The 14,908-nt window shown below is 42.8% G+C and overlaps 1 protein-coding gene across 9 annotated transcripts in view; it reads left to right on the top strand.

Annotated features, from left to right (window-relative positions):
• The window catches only part of REEP1 (receptor accessory protein 1), a 71,282-nt gene that overhangs the window by 13,172 nt on the left and 43,202 nt on the right, over positions 1-14,908 (top strand). For all 9 annotated transcript variants that reach the window (XM_069796126.1, XM_069796117.1, XM_069796135.1 and 6 more), the window contains exon 2: positions 14,649-14,721. In XM_069796126.1, coding sequence (XP_069652227.1) covers positions 14,649-14,721 — 73 coding nt within the window. The remainder of the gene's footprint in view (positions 1-14,648; positions 14,722-14,908) is intronic.

The raw sequence follows: 14,908 nt of genomic DNA, 5'->3' as shown, positions 1-14,908 counted from the left end.
GGAGCTACGCCTGTGTCACAGACCCTGATCTGAATGCATTTGTGTTTGGGGAAAGAATAGAAGAGAGTGGCAGGGCTTATCCCTTTTACTCTCTAATGCTCTCAGCCAAAGCCTGAAATTCAGAAAGATATGAGAAGTCTGAGAGAGATCAAAATTGAATGCAAATGGGAACATGACATCTTCTGTCAGAATGAGGATTGACTATCTGGGTAGCAATGCTGCTGTCTGGAGGCATTAAAAAAACTTGAGTCAAACCTCTTCACCAAATTGTGAGGCTGGATTTAAAATCTCAACTTTTATGATATGTGCATATATATATATTTCTCTGTGCATCCGATCTTTTGATTTGTACTCTGAACCTGCAAGATTGTTTGCATGCTCTTTTCTGAGAAACCATTAAGTCTGAGAATTTATTTTGAATTGAGATGTTCCTATAATCACTTCCAAGAAATCACCTGATGAGATTAAATGAAGAAATGTGAGAATTGGCAGTACTGCAATACTAAGCTTTATTCACAGAATAAGATCATCTAAGTGTAATGATGAAGGTGAGAAAGGCTAGCACAGAAACATAGCCTGGAAATTGTGACTTCTATTTCCAGATCTCACATTGGCTCTACATGGGCTGTGACCAAGCTTCTGATTTCCAGTGGTGAAAATAATTTAATTTCCAGCGTGGTCAGTGGAACCTGTAGATATTAGTCATCTCTGACAACTGCCTGTTGTCTCAGGCTTCTCTAAAGATTTTTACCCGAGGAATCTCTCTGTCCAAAATCTATGATTTGCAGCTGATGTTGTGAAGCTGTCAGTATGAAGTGCTGTACTGTGAGATGCTTCAATAGATAGATACCTGTTCTTGCCATTAAGTCTCTCCTGAGCTTTAGGTAATAGCTGGTTGTTAAAAACTGTAATGCAGATGAATAGTAGTAGTGCTATGAAAATTGGTGAAAGCTAAAAGAAACCCCTTCCTCTGTCTTATCGTTAGTTAAAGACCCAAAGTTCACTTACTAAAACACTATAGGGACTGAAATCTAGAGTCCTTGGTGTAACAGGGAAGCATTTAACCTGTTAAGCTTCAGGGAGAAGCTATGGTAAGATAGGAGAACACCAGAAATTAAATGAAGAAATTGGATGTTGGTCAAGAAATACAAAACCTGGAGATATTTAATGACATAAAATTATTTGGGCGGAGCAGGGAAAGAATTGTGTTCTTGTAGCAGAATATTCAGTTGTGGGATGAATTATGAGGTAGGAAAGTTAAACAGATGTAAAGAGATTCTAAAGTTCAAAAGAGAAGCCTTGCATTTTAAGAAACATCCCAGAGTGCTGAGGAAATGTCTAAATTCCAGGATTTCTGTCTTTATGTATACATTTGTACATGTATAATCTTTGCTGAGCAAAACCAAAGATATTTTAGAATCCTGTGCAAATTGCATGAGTTATATCTGCCACACGCACCTGCAAAGTGAATTGTAAGTCAGAAATTTTTAACTTGGGCTGTGGTTCTGGGCAACATGCAAGTGTTACTCTGGGAATGGCATGAATTTTAGAGGCTATGCAACTGCATCTCCTCCTGAGAGTATATTGGTACACCCACGCTGTATGCTGGTATGCTTCAAGCCAGAAACAGTGACAATATTCTGCCCAACCCCAGCAAGTTAAAGGCAAAACAGATGCAGCTTTTGCATGTCAGCACTGCGTGATGAATGTCCAACCAGGGGAATACCCATTTGGGCCTATGAGAAACCGATCTGTAAAATGGGGATACAAGAACTTAACTATTTCCCGAAGGCTTGGAGAGAACTAATTGAGGATGGTAAGACTTACAGAGGGCTGATATTTCTGTGCCTAGGGTCCTGCTGTGCACTCAGTTATAGTTGTGAAAAGCCTCTTAGAATTAGTATAGTAGGTCAGAGAAATTAAAGCTTCCTGAATCCTGGGGTGCGTATTTGTGCTGTTACTAACATAGGTGAACCCTTTGAAAGTGCTGAATACAACTCTTCTTAGAATCAGTTTCATTTAATCTTTCTTCATTTAATCTGAAAATACAATTCTTCAACTTCTAAAGGATGAATTTAGGGACTGCAGTGGAGATTGTCATTTAAGGAAGCCCTTTAAATAAGTTTTAGCTCAGTCAAGGCTTTGCTGGACATTGCAGCCTCTGATCCTTTTAAAAATTATCATAGCATGACTATTAGCCATGTGTATGGGTAATTTACTTTCTCTTCGAGGTTCCCAGCTCCAGCAAAGGAAATGATGTGTCATTTTATCTCCAGATAGGTACCGTGGGCTGTGGTGTTTGCCATAGAAGTAAATAAGCTGATAATGACCTCCCTACTAGTGGCTTTATGTAAGAATAGATCATGCAACAGCATTACCATAAAACCATTGTATTTCACAGCAATGCTGCACAGTTAATGACACAAAGCCTTACACTGTGAATATGTGGCTGTAGAGATATGGGAAATCTAGCTGTTCTTCTAGCTCACCAAAAATGGCTGAGCAAGAGAATCTCTGTGTTAAGTCCCACAATTAAGACAGTGTGGTACTACTCTTCACATACTTCCATTGGCAGTCAAGTTTTGTTTTACAGGTAGGTAAGTGAGGTTTGTACTACTGCAACATCTCATTCGGAGTAAGCTAAAAAGAGCACTTTTGGAGTCCTGCTGTAGCGTGACATCTGTTATTGTCATACTATGGCCCAAGCTTAGCTCCTTGGGGACAGCAGCACTTGCGAAGAAAAGGGTGTGGTGTGGCTGAGCAAGAAGGTTCTCCAAGCAGCAAGGAAAGGTCTCTTCATCATTCAGGGAGTGGGTCCCTGGCTCTTCTGCACCTCTGATGAAGGGAAGGGTGCAGTGCTGTTCTCTTCCAGGTCTCGATACAGGATTGGTTCAGTAAGAGGGTTAGCTAGCAGATTGAGAAAAGTGATTGTTCCCCTCTATTTGACAAGTGTGAGAGAGTGTCTGGCTGGAGTAGCTTAACCCATTTGGGTCTCCCTAGGATAAGGAGCACACCAGCAAATTGCAGTTAGTCCGGAGGAAGGGGACTGCAGCACATGGTGCACCAGGAGAGGTGAGTGGGCTGAGTTTGTGCAGGCTGAACAAGAGACGGCAAAGGGGAGATCTTATTGCCATCTTCAAAAACATGGTGGGTTGTTACAGAGAAGATAGAGCCAGGCTTTTTGTGGAGGCGCACAGCGAAAAGTTGAGATGCAATGGAAACAAGTTGCAGCAAAGGAAATTCTATTTAGATATAAAGAACAGGGGTCCAGAGATGGAGATACTGAAAATTTGACAGGACAGGGCCTGGAGCAACCTGATGTAAACTCAAAGTTGGCCCTGTTTTGGATTAAAGACTTGTAGAGATCTCTTCCTACTTGAATTACTCTGTGATTCTAGTCTAAAGGACACATTTCTAGTTCTTTTATTACATTCACCATTCTTTCACTTGAACAATTACCAGTAGTACATTAAATGGTATGTCACATGAGTTTTGCTCTTTCTCTTCTGAGATGGGAGAGTGTGGGGAAGAAAGATGTTTACAATGGTTTGGTTTAGTGTTGATGGGCTTTTTTTAATACCTAAGCTGGTGTTTGTTGATACAGGAGAAAATGGGCTGATGATTTACATCTGGCAGGGGATCGGTGCTGCTCCTTAGGTGCTGGGTGAGTCTGGTTCCTCCAGAGTCAACCCTGGAAGAAGTTTGTTCTTTTACTCTCCAATGAGCACTATTGATGAAGCTCCTTGGTAGCACAGAAGCCAAAGTGTTGGCTGTCCCCTATGTTCTTCAGGAGAACTTCAGGAGATTCGGTAGGTATTTTACATCCTGACCATTGTGGACTAGCATGTGAAGGAACAAGATGTGAAACAAGACTAAGTAGGGTACCACTGTACTGTCACATAGGTGTGCTTTTCATTTCACATGTGAGCCCTAGTCCACCATCTGCCCATGTATTCCATAATGAGTCTCATACCCCTGTAGGTACTAACCACCCCCAGTCTGTAAGGTGTTCTGGAAAGCCTCTCCCATTAACTCATTGTGATGGGTGTCACCCCCATGGGGCTGATGCTGTCCTGGGACAGCACTAAGAGGTGCCAGGTCAGGGTATTATTTAGGCTGCCCTACCTGCTCGTTTTTATCACTTATCCGAAGACTGTGATTTAGCATTAACCACTAAATGGTCATTTTTGTTCTAATTTATTTTAATTAGAGACAAATAATTTTACTGGTAGTTGAAGCTGAATGCAGAGGTGTAGCCAGAAGCCCCGATTGATTATTCATTAGTGATCCGTGGCTTCAGTACAGAGGCTTATTTCCATCTGATTTCCTCTCCTTTATGTCTAGGTTAGACTGGAGGCTGCTCTGTATCAGTTTAGCTCCAGCTGGAGATCTCTCCCTCCTTGTTTATCTCATTTGTACCATGCATTTCATTAAGATGCTGTTATTAACCATATAAAATTGAGGGATTAAAAAGAATGAATGAAATGAGAAAAGACCCTGGAGGAAGGAACTGTATTAAATTCACACTAGAAATCCTTGTCAAATGCATATGAGAAAAGACTAGAACTCTATCTTTTTCAGGCTGTATGACAGTGTCTCATTTTCCTTTCTTTACTTTTTTAAAAACATTATGGAGGTCCTAGTGAAAAAGCAGGTGCCTAGCCCCTCCCTAAAATGTTGTTATAGTACCCAGAAGAAATACCAGTCTGTGTCTGTGGGCCAGAAAGAGAAATGTGGCTTGCATGGCCCGTGAACTCCCTGCAATGTCACAGCTGTTATATATAGCATGTGGCATTCTGATACCCGTACTAACGAAAGCATTAAGATGGTCTGAATATTCTGAAATTACCTGCAGAATCATCTTGCCTTAGTTTTCCTACACTCTTGCTTTTAAACTGGAGTTGAAAATTTGGTACTGTTCATGTCTCTGACATGAGCTTCCTGTATAATTTCAGTTGGGTCTCACTGTCCTTATCATTCAAAATAGACATAAACCACTAATGAAATAGAAATAATCAGAAATCAATGGAAATGCAATCAGCTTTGATACTGAAGTCACTAATATTTATACTGCACTTTGAAATCCTTCTTTGAAATGTGTTATCAAAATGAGAAGAGATGTTTTAAAGGTGGGTGTGAGGTTGTTTGGTTGTTTTTTTTACTTAACTAGGAGTTAGATACCAGCTCTGAAACATAGAGCTTATGACTGAGTTGGGTCCCACGTGTTTTCAATGTGGCTGGTCCTTCCAAATGTTTGGTCTTCTAGTTTTTTTCTGGTTAATGTTCTAGAGTCCTCAGAGATGTAAGAAGTTAAGGTCAGTTAGTGATGGAAGGAGTTATGCTGTTTATTGTTAATTTACTAGCATATTTATAGAAATGTCCAGACAATAGTAAGATGTTCTCCTCAGGCTGTCTTGCACCAAGCTGGCCATGACAGTGCCTGATACCTGAGCCTATACCAAACTGCTCTCCTCAGCTAGTGTAGAGATCTAACTGGGGTTTCCATCCTCCTCCAAGAGCTTGCAGAGATCTCTGTTACCTGGTACTACTCAGAGCAGCCTTGGGACTGCTTGATTTGTTTCAGTGGATTGAACCATTGGTAACCCGTGGGAAGTCAACATTTTTCATGGTTTTCACTGAATATTTGGGCCAAAGAGGTCTTTTGGTTTGATTTTTGAATTACATTGGTGAGCTAAAATATTCCTTGCACTTAGTTAAACAGTTCTAGTAATATTCTGTCCCTGGAAAGCCAAAGTAATGTTACTCTAAGGAGATCATGTTGCAATTGATTTGGATGAGTTATAGTTTCATTTAATTTTTTATTCCTGTTTTCTGTCCCATGAGTACAACACTAGAAGTCTAAAGCTGTCTTTCAGTGAGGAATAGACAAACAAGAGCTTTTGTGTTTCTCACCACCTCCTCAGACAGTGGTAGCACTTATGGAAGACTTTCATCATCAAACCATAACCTGCACTGAGTTTTTGGATACACAGAATGTAGGATTATGCTCTAAATAGGGATTTCTGTACATGTTTACGCTCCCTAAAAGTCGCGTCACATAACATCAGTTAAAATAACTCCAAAATAATACTTGCAGCATGATTTTTGTGGTTTTCTATGAAAATAATGCAGAGCTGTTTTGTTGATGTGCAATCTGTATTTTATACCTTTTTTAGCCTAGAAGTTAGTTTGGTTAGGTTATATGTCTCTCTGTGTTCCTTTTGTATCATGAGCCTACCATAAATCTGTAGGCTAACTCACAATACAGATTTTAGACCATCTGTCATCTCTGGAATATAATGTCAATGCTTCTAAAAAAGCCTTTTTCCACATAAACATCCTCCTCTCCAGAGTCAGGAAAAGCAGCCCTTCCCATCTAAAACATACCATTTAGTTTTCAAATTGCCATTTATTTGGCTTGGAAAAAGACAGGGCTCTCAAAGCAGGAACTGTACGGTCACTACTGGATAGAGAAAACATGAGGGGCACACAGATGCTAAGCCCTGCCTTTTTGGAGCAGTGAGGCTGCTCTGACCCGGTCACATAGCAGAGACTGTTTTCTTCTCTAAAAGGCACAGATTTTACTCCCCTCAGCATTGCACTTTGAATTATTTCTTCTCCCCCAAAAGGGTCTGAATGAAGTGGTGGGCTGTGCCAGCACTGGGAGAAGGTTCAGTGCCATGGACTGCTTTCTTCTGCAGTCCTGCTGAGCTGAGGGGAGGAGCAGCGACAGGGCAGATGCCTTGGATGAGGCCCACGAAATATTATCTCTTGTAGGCAGCTGCTGGGAGCCTTGTGGCGTGTGCCAGGCGCAGCATTCCTATCGACCTGTGGCTTCTCACCCCACACCAGTCCTATATGCTCTCTACGAAGACACTTCCTTTAAAGTATTGCCTCAGGGGCAAACAAATTCCCCTTGCTCATCAGCAGCCCATCTCCACTGGGCCAGGCAGCTCCACTAAAGGTAGTGTGAAGTAGAACAGACCAGCTTAGTAAGCCATCTACCTGCAATAAATTTGCTTCCTAAAATAGCTGCAGAGCCGTGGGGTATGTTTATAGCAACTACACAGGCCTTTTCTGTTCTGAAGCACTGTAAAGAAAACTTCGAAGCATTAGCTTCTGTGTAAACTGATGTGATTCTGCCTGAGTTTGAAGATAGCCTGGAACAATAACCCTGGTAAGGGTGAAGTACCTGCTTAATCTTGGTTGGGCTTTAAATATGATACTCAAGGGTGTTAGTGTAAATATCAACCCTGTGAGACCTTTCACTGCTGGTAGTTTTAGTAGGAATGTCATGTTTTAGTAGTCATCACGTGTATTATCTCAACAATCCCAATATTTTACAAGGTCTCTCCATCAGTACTTTTGTTATTTTAGCATTTCTGTCTTCTGCCTGTAACAGGAAGTGGGGAAAAGGAAATCACGTTTAGCTTCTTTAGACAAGTCTGGATGTAGGATCTCAATGTGAGTAAATGTAATAGTTGTATGATAGCTCCAGGCTGGCCAAGGCCACTTCCTCCACCCGTCCCCCTTGCCACGTCTCTTCACCTGTTTGTGCCTGGCTGTCTTCCAGCTCCCATGTGAGGAGTGCCCTGGCTGAGGGGGGTAAAAAAAAGGTGCTGTCAACTGGAGAGGAGTATGTGCTGCTTTGGGAAGATCAAGACTGCTTAAATTAGAAACATCAAGGACAACCATTGCTCTTGCTATTTCTGCTGGAAGGACAGTCGGGTGTCCCTTTACCCCACAGTTACACCAAGAGGAGAGATTAGGTTTCGCCAGCCGTTAGGTTACGTTAACCAAGGTGAAGTTTGCAGTTTGCTTCTGTAGTAGTCTGGCTAAGAAGTCAGAGGTGGATCTGGATGGAAAGCGGAGCATCTTTATATTAGACAATGAGTTCTCCTGGGCCTGCCCTTTGTTTCCTCAGCACTGTGGGTGTGCAGGGTGCTTCAGAGTGCTCGTGAGGGCAAGGTCTCAGCAGCTCAGAATTGCTAAGCGGGTCACCCACCGAGGAGTTGGGGAGGAATGTTTCCTAAAGCAGAGGGACATGCTGGGCTTTACACCTTGATAAATACCTGTGGAGGCAGTGCATGACCGCCCGAGTGACACGGGTATAGCTGCATGGTTGTCCTCGGCAGCACTGCACCAACCCTGCAAGGCTGTTTGATTCGAGTTGCAAATGGAGTTGGAAGTGAGCCTGATCTGTCTCAGAGGTGCCAGAGCCCAGTGCTTTCCTTGGGGGATGTTTTTGTAACTGAGGCACTGTGTGCACCTTTGGTATTCTCAGAGTGTATTGGGGCATCAGGCTGGCATGTCCTGGTAGCCACATCTCCTGGGGCCCCTGGGGTAGGGATGGCGTCAGCTGTCACCCTGAGGGTGAAGAGGAAAGTTCCTGACTGCCCTGGAGCCACTGTGCAGGACCTATTCTGCTGCAAAATGACCACAAAGAATCTGCGGGAGCCATCTCCTGGGGAATACCAGCCTGGAGCCTCCTCTGCAGCTGGTGCTTCCTCCACCCCAGCCAGTTCCTGGATATCAGGCATTTGGCCTGTGAAGGGGCTTGCATTAACCCTTTCCCTGACCTTGTGCACTGCTTATTTTCACATCTCCAGCTATTGGATTAAGCTGGGAACCTTTGGTACAAAGACAGTGCCGTTTATTTTTAATCTGTGGCACTGTGTGAACATTAATTAGGACTGATAATAAGGAATGCAAACCTATTGGCACCCTTCGTGGTGGTTTCAGCGAGGAATGCTGGCGTGGTGACAGCTCAGCTGCTGCTCTGTGCGTAAGAAGCACACACTAGCCAGTGAACATATTGAGAAAATAGGAAATATTTCAGTGGTTCCTAAATGTGTCCATCCCTGTGTTTGAGAAGTTTGCCATCTTGGCTGCTGTGTGCTGATGATATGGAAACATTAGTTATTTATGGGCAAAATAAGGGCTGTTCTATTTGTGTTGTAGTAGTACAATGTTCTAAATGTTTGGGCAGCCCAAACACCGCTGGTGGCATGGTAACTAGATGAGCAAAAATTGGATGGCTTGGGATGTGGACAGCAATGTGCTGGTATATTTGTAACAGTAAGTTACCATCCAGAAAGTACCTGTGTGGTTAAAAATACTATACTCAAGAGAATGGATAGGCAGGCATTTCTGGAAGTAACCTGAGTCCTGGCCAGTACTCCTGAGAATCGCTGAGAGTCTTTCCATTTTTTTCAGTGGCTGCTATACTGGAATGTGAGAGTTAATTTTACAGGTAAACGGCTGTAGGATCAGGTCTCTCATGAGGAAAATAGCATGACCAAATCATCAGAACTCAAGATGTCATGTGGGGCCCTCCCAGGTCCTGGTAGCAGCTTTGATCGATCCCCAGGCTATAACCTAGATGCTGTTAGGAATATTGTCACATCTGGGTTAGCCTGTGCTCTGTGATGGTCAGATCACTGCACTAGCAGATCCTGAGAAGGAATAGAAGGATATAATAGCCAGGGCTGGCTGTGGCTGTGCTGGTAAGTGGAGACAGAAGGAGGTTTGGTGATGGTGCAGCTGCTCCCCTAGAATATGACAGATTGCTAAAGAGGAGCTAACAGTTCAATTGCTTTAAAGCAACTCATTCCCCTGATATTCCCCTGATAATCAGGAAACCCCACAATATGGGGAATTTAGTCCTTTCCTGTCTCATTTAGTTGTGAACTTGAATAATGAAAACCAAACCCAAACCCCAAATCCTACGTAATATAACTATACGAATACAGTTATTCAGTTCCACAGATTAACTCCTGGTGAGGGTTTCTCCTCTCCTTTTTGACTTTGTTCTCCTGATTCAGTTGAACATCCCCTTATACTGGATCAGGAGTAGGAGCAAATAACCTCAGTTATTTGCCTCTGCTGCAGAAGAAACAACGGCAGCATTTACAGTTGCTCCTGTAGATGTTCCCCAGTGCATTTCCACACGCTTTCGTTGCCCTTCTCCTTTCCTCTTCTGCCTCTGCCATGTCCCTTCTGACAAAGAATGACCAGAAGCGCACGTAGCAGTCCAGATTGGGGATTGCTGCTGCTGATGTGCCTAATAGGATTATAAGATGTTCAGCATTAATCCTTATCCTATTCTTTAGGCAGACTAAACTTTTACTTAGATTTTTGCCTCCTGTTGCACAATTAGTTGACTCTTCAGTGATTTCTTCACAGCTGCTGCTTTGTCCTTTTTCAAGGCAATTGTAATTGATGTAGACCTCCAGCATGGAGCAGTGTAAGAATTGTTAGACTGTTGTGTTTATTTGTTTAGGGCTGCAAGTGAGCTTTTCCTAACTCACTGATGAATGTCACTGTCGTGGTTTAACCCCAACCAGCAACTAAGTACCATGCAGCCGCTTGTTCACTCCCCCCCACCCAGTGGGATGGGGGAGAGAATCAGAAGGAAAAAGGTAAAACGCATAGGTTGAGATAAGAACAGTTTATAGAACAGAAAGGAAGAAACTAATAATGATGATAATAACAATAAAATAACAATAATACTAAAAGAATTGGAATATACAAAACAAGCTATGCCCAATGCAATTGCTTACCACTTGCCAACTGATGCCCAGTTAGTTCCCAAGCAGCGATCCCCACCCCCCCAGGCCAACTCCTCCCAGTTTATATACTGGACACGACGTTACATGGTATGGAATATCCCTTTGGCCAGTTTGGGTCAGCTGCCCTGGCTGTGTCCCCTCCCAACTCCTTGTGCCCCTCCAGCCTTCTTGCTGGCTGGGCATGAGAAGCTGAAAAACCCTTGACTTAGTCTAAACACTACTTAGCAACAACTGAAAACATCAGTGTGTTCCCAGCGTTCTTTTCATACTGAGTCCAAGACATAACACTATACTGGCTACAAGAAAGAAGATTAACTCTATCCCAGCCGAAACCAGGACAGTCACTACTTCCTTGCCTTTCCCTATACCCTGAGGGTATGTGTTTGTTTTAGGCGAGACTGTACGAACACATCTCACTAGCTTTAAATGTAGCAACTACTACATGAAGCTCTGGGAGTCCCTGGTTTGCTGATCAGAATGTCTGCTTCTGCTTTTGCACAGAGGATAGAAGAGCCAAGGCTTTCCAGGGTACATAGCTATTCAAAGGAGCTTTGAAAGATGGAAATGGGTGGGGAGTGGATTGACTCTGTATTTGTAGCCTGGTTTCCTAAGGAAATGAGGCTTAAACAATCTGTTTTTCCACTGCTGCTAACTTTGGGATCTGCAAAATGATTGTGGCCAAAATACATGGGTCTGAGAGGTCTCAAATATTAAGTTTCTACATTACTTGTAAGAATTAGCTGCTGGATAGGAGATTGTCTTATAGCAGTGCCTGTCAGGAGGTAAAAGCTGCAGTGTTAACTCCATAGGTAGGTTGTTAATTGGCTTGCCAGCTGGCAGACACCAGTGAAGCAGTCAATGCATGTACCACAGAAGGAGTCATAGCACATGTCGTTCCCAGGTCAGCTGGTAGTTGTAGGAGGGAACTGAGGGTCTGTGCTGTGATTTTGGTGATGTGTGAGGAAAGCTGAAGGTCCTGTGGGTGTGGTTCAGAGATTATCAGGTAGAACTGGAGTGTTGCAGAAGATGATTAGAGAGATGAGGAGGAACTGGGGAATGGCTTGGTTGGAATTTGCATGGCTTGGGCTGCTACCTCGCAAACTGTGGGCTGTCAGGTTAACTGTCAGGGAACAGCTTGGTTTAGGTGCAGTGGGTTGATATGCAATGGAGGAACAAGGAGCACAGGAGCTCCAGGGTGTGGGAGAAGACTTACAAGGAACAGCAGAGTAAGAAGCTGGTGGCACTACAGTCATTAAAGGAGAGAAGGGACTGAGGTGGGACGTGATAAAAGACCCAATGAACAGTAGGTAGGAGCAACAACATTTTTCAGGCCCTGGAAGGCAAGGATAAGAATATTATTTCAGCTTGGTAGGCAAGGGTAACCTCTGAGTGCATGTGTGTTTAAGAGGCAGGGGGAAGAGGTTTAAACACTGGTGCATCCAGGCAGGGTAGAGATCTGTAAAGCACACAAGGGAGGCTAGAAGTGAGGCTTGGGCAAGGAATGACTTAGTGGCTTGGGCAGAGGGACAAAGAATCAGCCTTGGTTTTGTGTGTAGTGTGCAGAAGGAGTGATCTGGCAACAGTCTGAGCATGGGGATGAAGGAAGGCAGGAATCAATGATAACTTTAATTACACAGGAACCTTGGATGAGGGTGAAGAGAGAAGTATTGTCTACAGCAGGGGAGAGGAACTAAGGGAAGAGATAGAGGATTGATGTGTGTGTTTGAATTAAATCAATTGTATTCAAGCCTGATCCAAAGCCCAGTGAAGACTGAAATATGCCTATGTGCAGGTATTTGTCTCCAAAGCGAGAGATTTACCTCCTGAACATGCTTTACAGAAATGCCTGAATGTCTTTTAGCTTCTGTTTGTATGGTGTACCCAGAGCTTAAGTGACTCCAAGCCACATAGTAAGCTACAGCAATGACAAGACTGTGATCCAACATTCCTTAAAACAGCTTTCGGTCGGGTAAACCATGGCAGTAATAAATGTCCATATATGCACACAACACATTACAAGGCAAATCAGTGAAACTCTCAATCTCCAGTTTAGGGAGAGCGCATCACCTATTAACTGTCTCTTGCTCTCCGTATGCAAAAGTATTGCACAGTTTCCTTCCGTCACAGGAATTTTTTTCAAGTGTTTATTGTCTGCAACTAATTCTATTCTAGTGATCCTGTAAACTGTTTGCTTCCAGTTACTTTCTGTTACCAGCACAAACTGAGGAAACGAATTATCAGTCATTCAGTGATTATTTGCAGGAAATAAAAGTGTAAGGTAGCAGCCAACCCTGGGCCAAGAAGGAAGGACAGAAATGCAGTGGTACTTACAAGTAGAGCCAGAAACGTTATTCATGTGCTTGGCTGTTAGTTTCTGAATATTGTGGAGCTTTCTTCCTTTTGTGAGGTCAAAATTCTCTGGATTAGCTCCTGCTACCATAGAACTCAGAGGGAATATTTGTTATTAGCTTCAGTGAGAACAGGATCAAGCTATTGTCTGTGTGTTCTTCCTTGCCTTAGCTGGTGTTGCTGTTTTTTAAGATACTGCAAGGGACAAAAATGCGTTTTGTTTCCCCAAATCTTTCTGAGCATTTGTATCTAATCCCTGCATATAGCACAGCCCCTGTGGGTGAAATAGGTTCAGAGCTGAGTGTTTCCAGCAAAGCTTTTTGAAGCCAGTGTGATACTGAATCTCCTCACTCAGTACCTGCTTTTCAGAAGTCTGCATTGTGCTTCAGGTTTTGCTAAGCTATGCTACAGTAAGCATGATGAATAGCAGGCAAATTGTCTTGTCTTCAGTCACTGCTTTGGAAATCAAGATGTGTGCTGCCTCACCCCATTCTTTCACAAATATCTTCTTGAGCTACGGGAAGTACGATGGTACACCATATCCCTGAGTGTTAATTTTTAATGTCTTATACACGTAATGGACTCCACTGTAATTATGGGTCCCACAGCACACAATTGCCACTGGCAGGATGGAAAAGATGACTGCAGGTCTATGTGGCTCCACAGTTAGGGATTGAAATATTGATCATTTCCATTCCCAAGAGCAGCAGAAACAACTGTATGAATTTAAAGCAAAAGCTCTGGTGGAAAGAGGGGTAGTTGCAAGCCCATAGACATTCCCCTGCAATCTATTAAATTCAGACTTTGCAGCATCATCCTACTGCATTGAATAAAACTGTCTGAAACCTAGGCAGGGCTAAGTGGTTTTGACAAGCCTATGCTTATGTCCAGAATAATCGAAGTGAATAAGCAGCTAGGCAGCGATGCAGAGAGGAGTTAGTATAAAAAATTCTCAAAGTTTTTTTCTCAGTAGTGCTATTTTTAACTTGCAGTTCCTTATTTCTTTCTCACATGAAATCTTAAAGCTGACAGCATCCCTTTCAGACTTGAAAATGGAAGGAAACTGTCTGAAAGAACAGTAGAGCTGGGATTTTTATGCCTAATCCTGTTGGCATATCTTGGTGACCAAATTCCTCCTCCTTTGATGAGCCCAAATCGACTTTACCAAACAGCACAGGGCTCTTCCCTTTAGCAGATTTAATGTAGGATAAGGTCCCAGTATTCAAACCCTTGCGCCAATAGAACTTGGATGTTGCTTTATCCTCTGCTGGCTTTTCAGACTATTGAACAGAGATGGAAGGGATTTTAGACAAATGATTCTCATTTTGTCCTGCCTCTGAAAGCAATACTCCTATATTCCTGGTGTCACAGTACATTATTTTGAAATCAGGTTTTTAATTTCCTTTTAAAAGTGCAGTGGCCTTTTTTGTTTTTTGTTTGTTTGGTTGGTTCGTTTTGTTTTGTGTGTAACTCATAAGGTACAGCTATGGAAACCATTGCAAAAGAAAAGTCAACCTGAATCCCTGCTCTTCATTCATGTCACTGGCAATAGTTTCTCTGAATTCAGTGATGTAAAATCACTCCTGTACTGTACTTAGTGCATTCAAGCTTAAATCAAATCCTGTTGCTTTTTACTAGTGCAAGGAACACATTTAACGGACAGGGAAAAAAAATCTTTCTCTGAGACAGGAAATCAATTTAATCCATTTGTTGTTTGTTTTTTTCCAGGCTTATATTTGGCACTCTTTACCCCGCATATTATTCTTACAAAGCCGTGAAATCAAAGGACATCAAAGAATATGTGAGTAATGAGGTTTGTGGCTGTGCTGCAGGGTTTGTTTTCTAAGATTGTGCCCTATCACATTGTAAAGATGTTGCCTGTATTCTGGGAAAGCTCGTAAACCAGTGCAAGGGGAAGACTGGCCTGAAGGTGGACTGGCTGATTGCTAGGCACAAGTCTCAAACAGGGAGACTTGGGTTTGTGCTTC

Source organism: Haliaeetus albicilla, chromosome 1 (genome assembly GCF_947461875.1).
Source record: "Haliaeetus albicilla chromosome 1, bHalAlb1.1, whole genome shotgun sequence".
Lineage (NCBI taxonomy): Eukaryota > Metazoa > Chordata > Aves > Accipitriformes > Accipitridae > Haliaeetus > Haliaeetus albicilla.
Note: the sequence above shows the minus strand (reverse complement) of the source record. Positions and strands in the feature narration are given on the sequence as shown.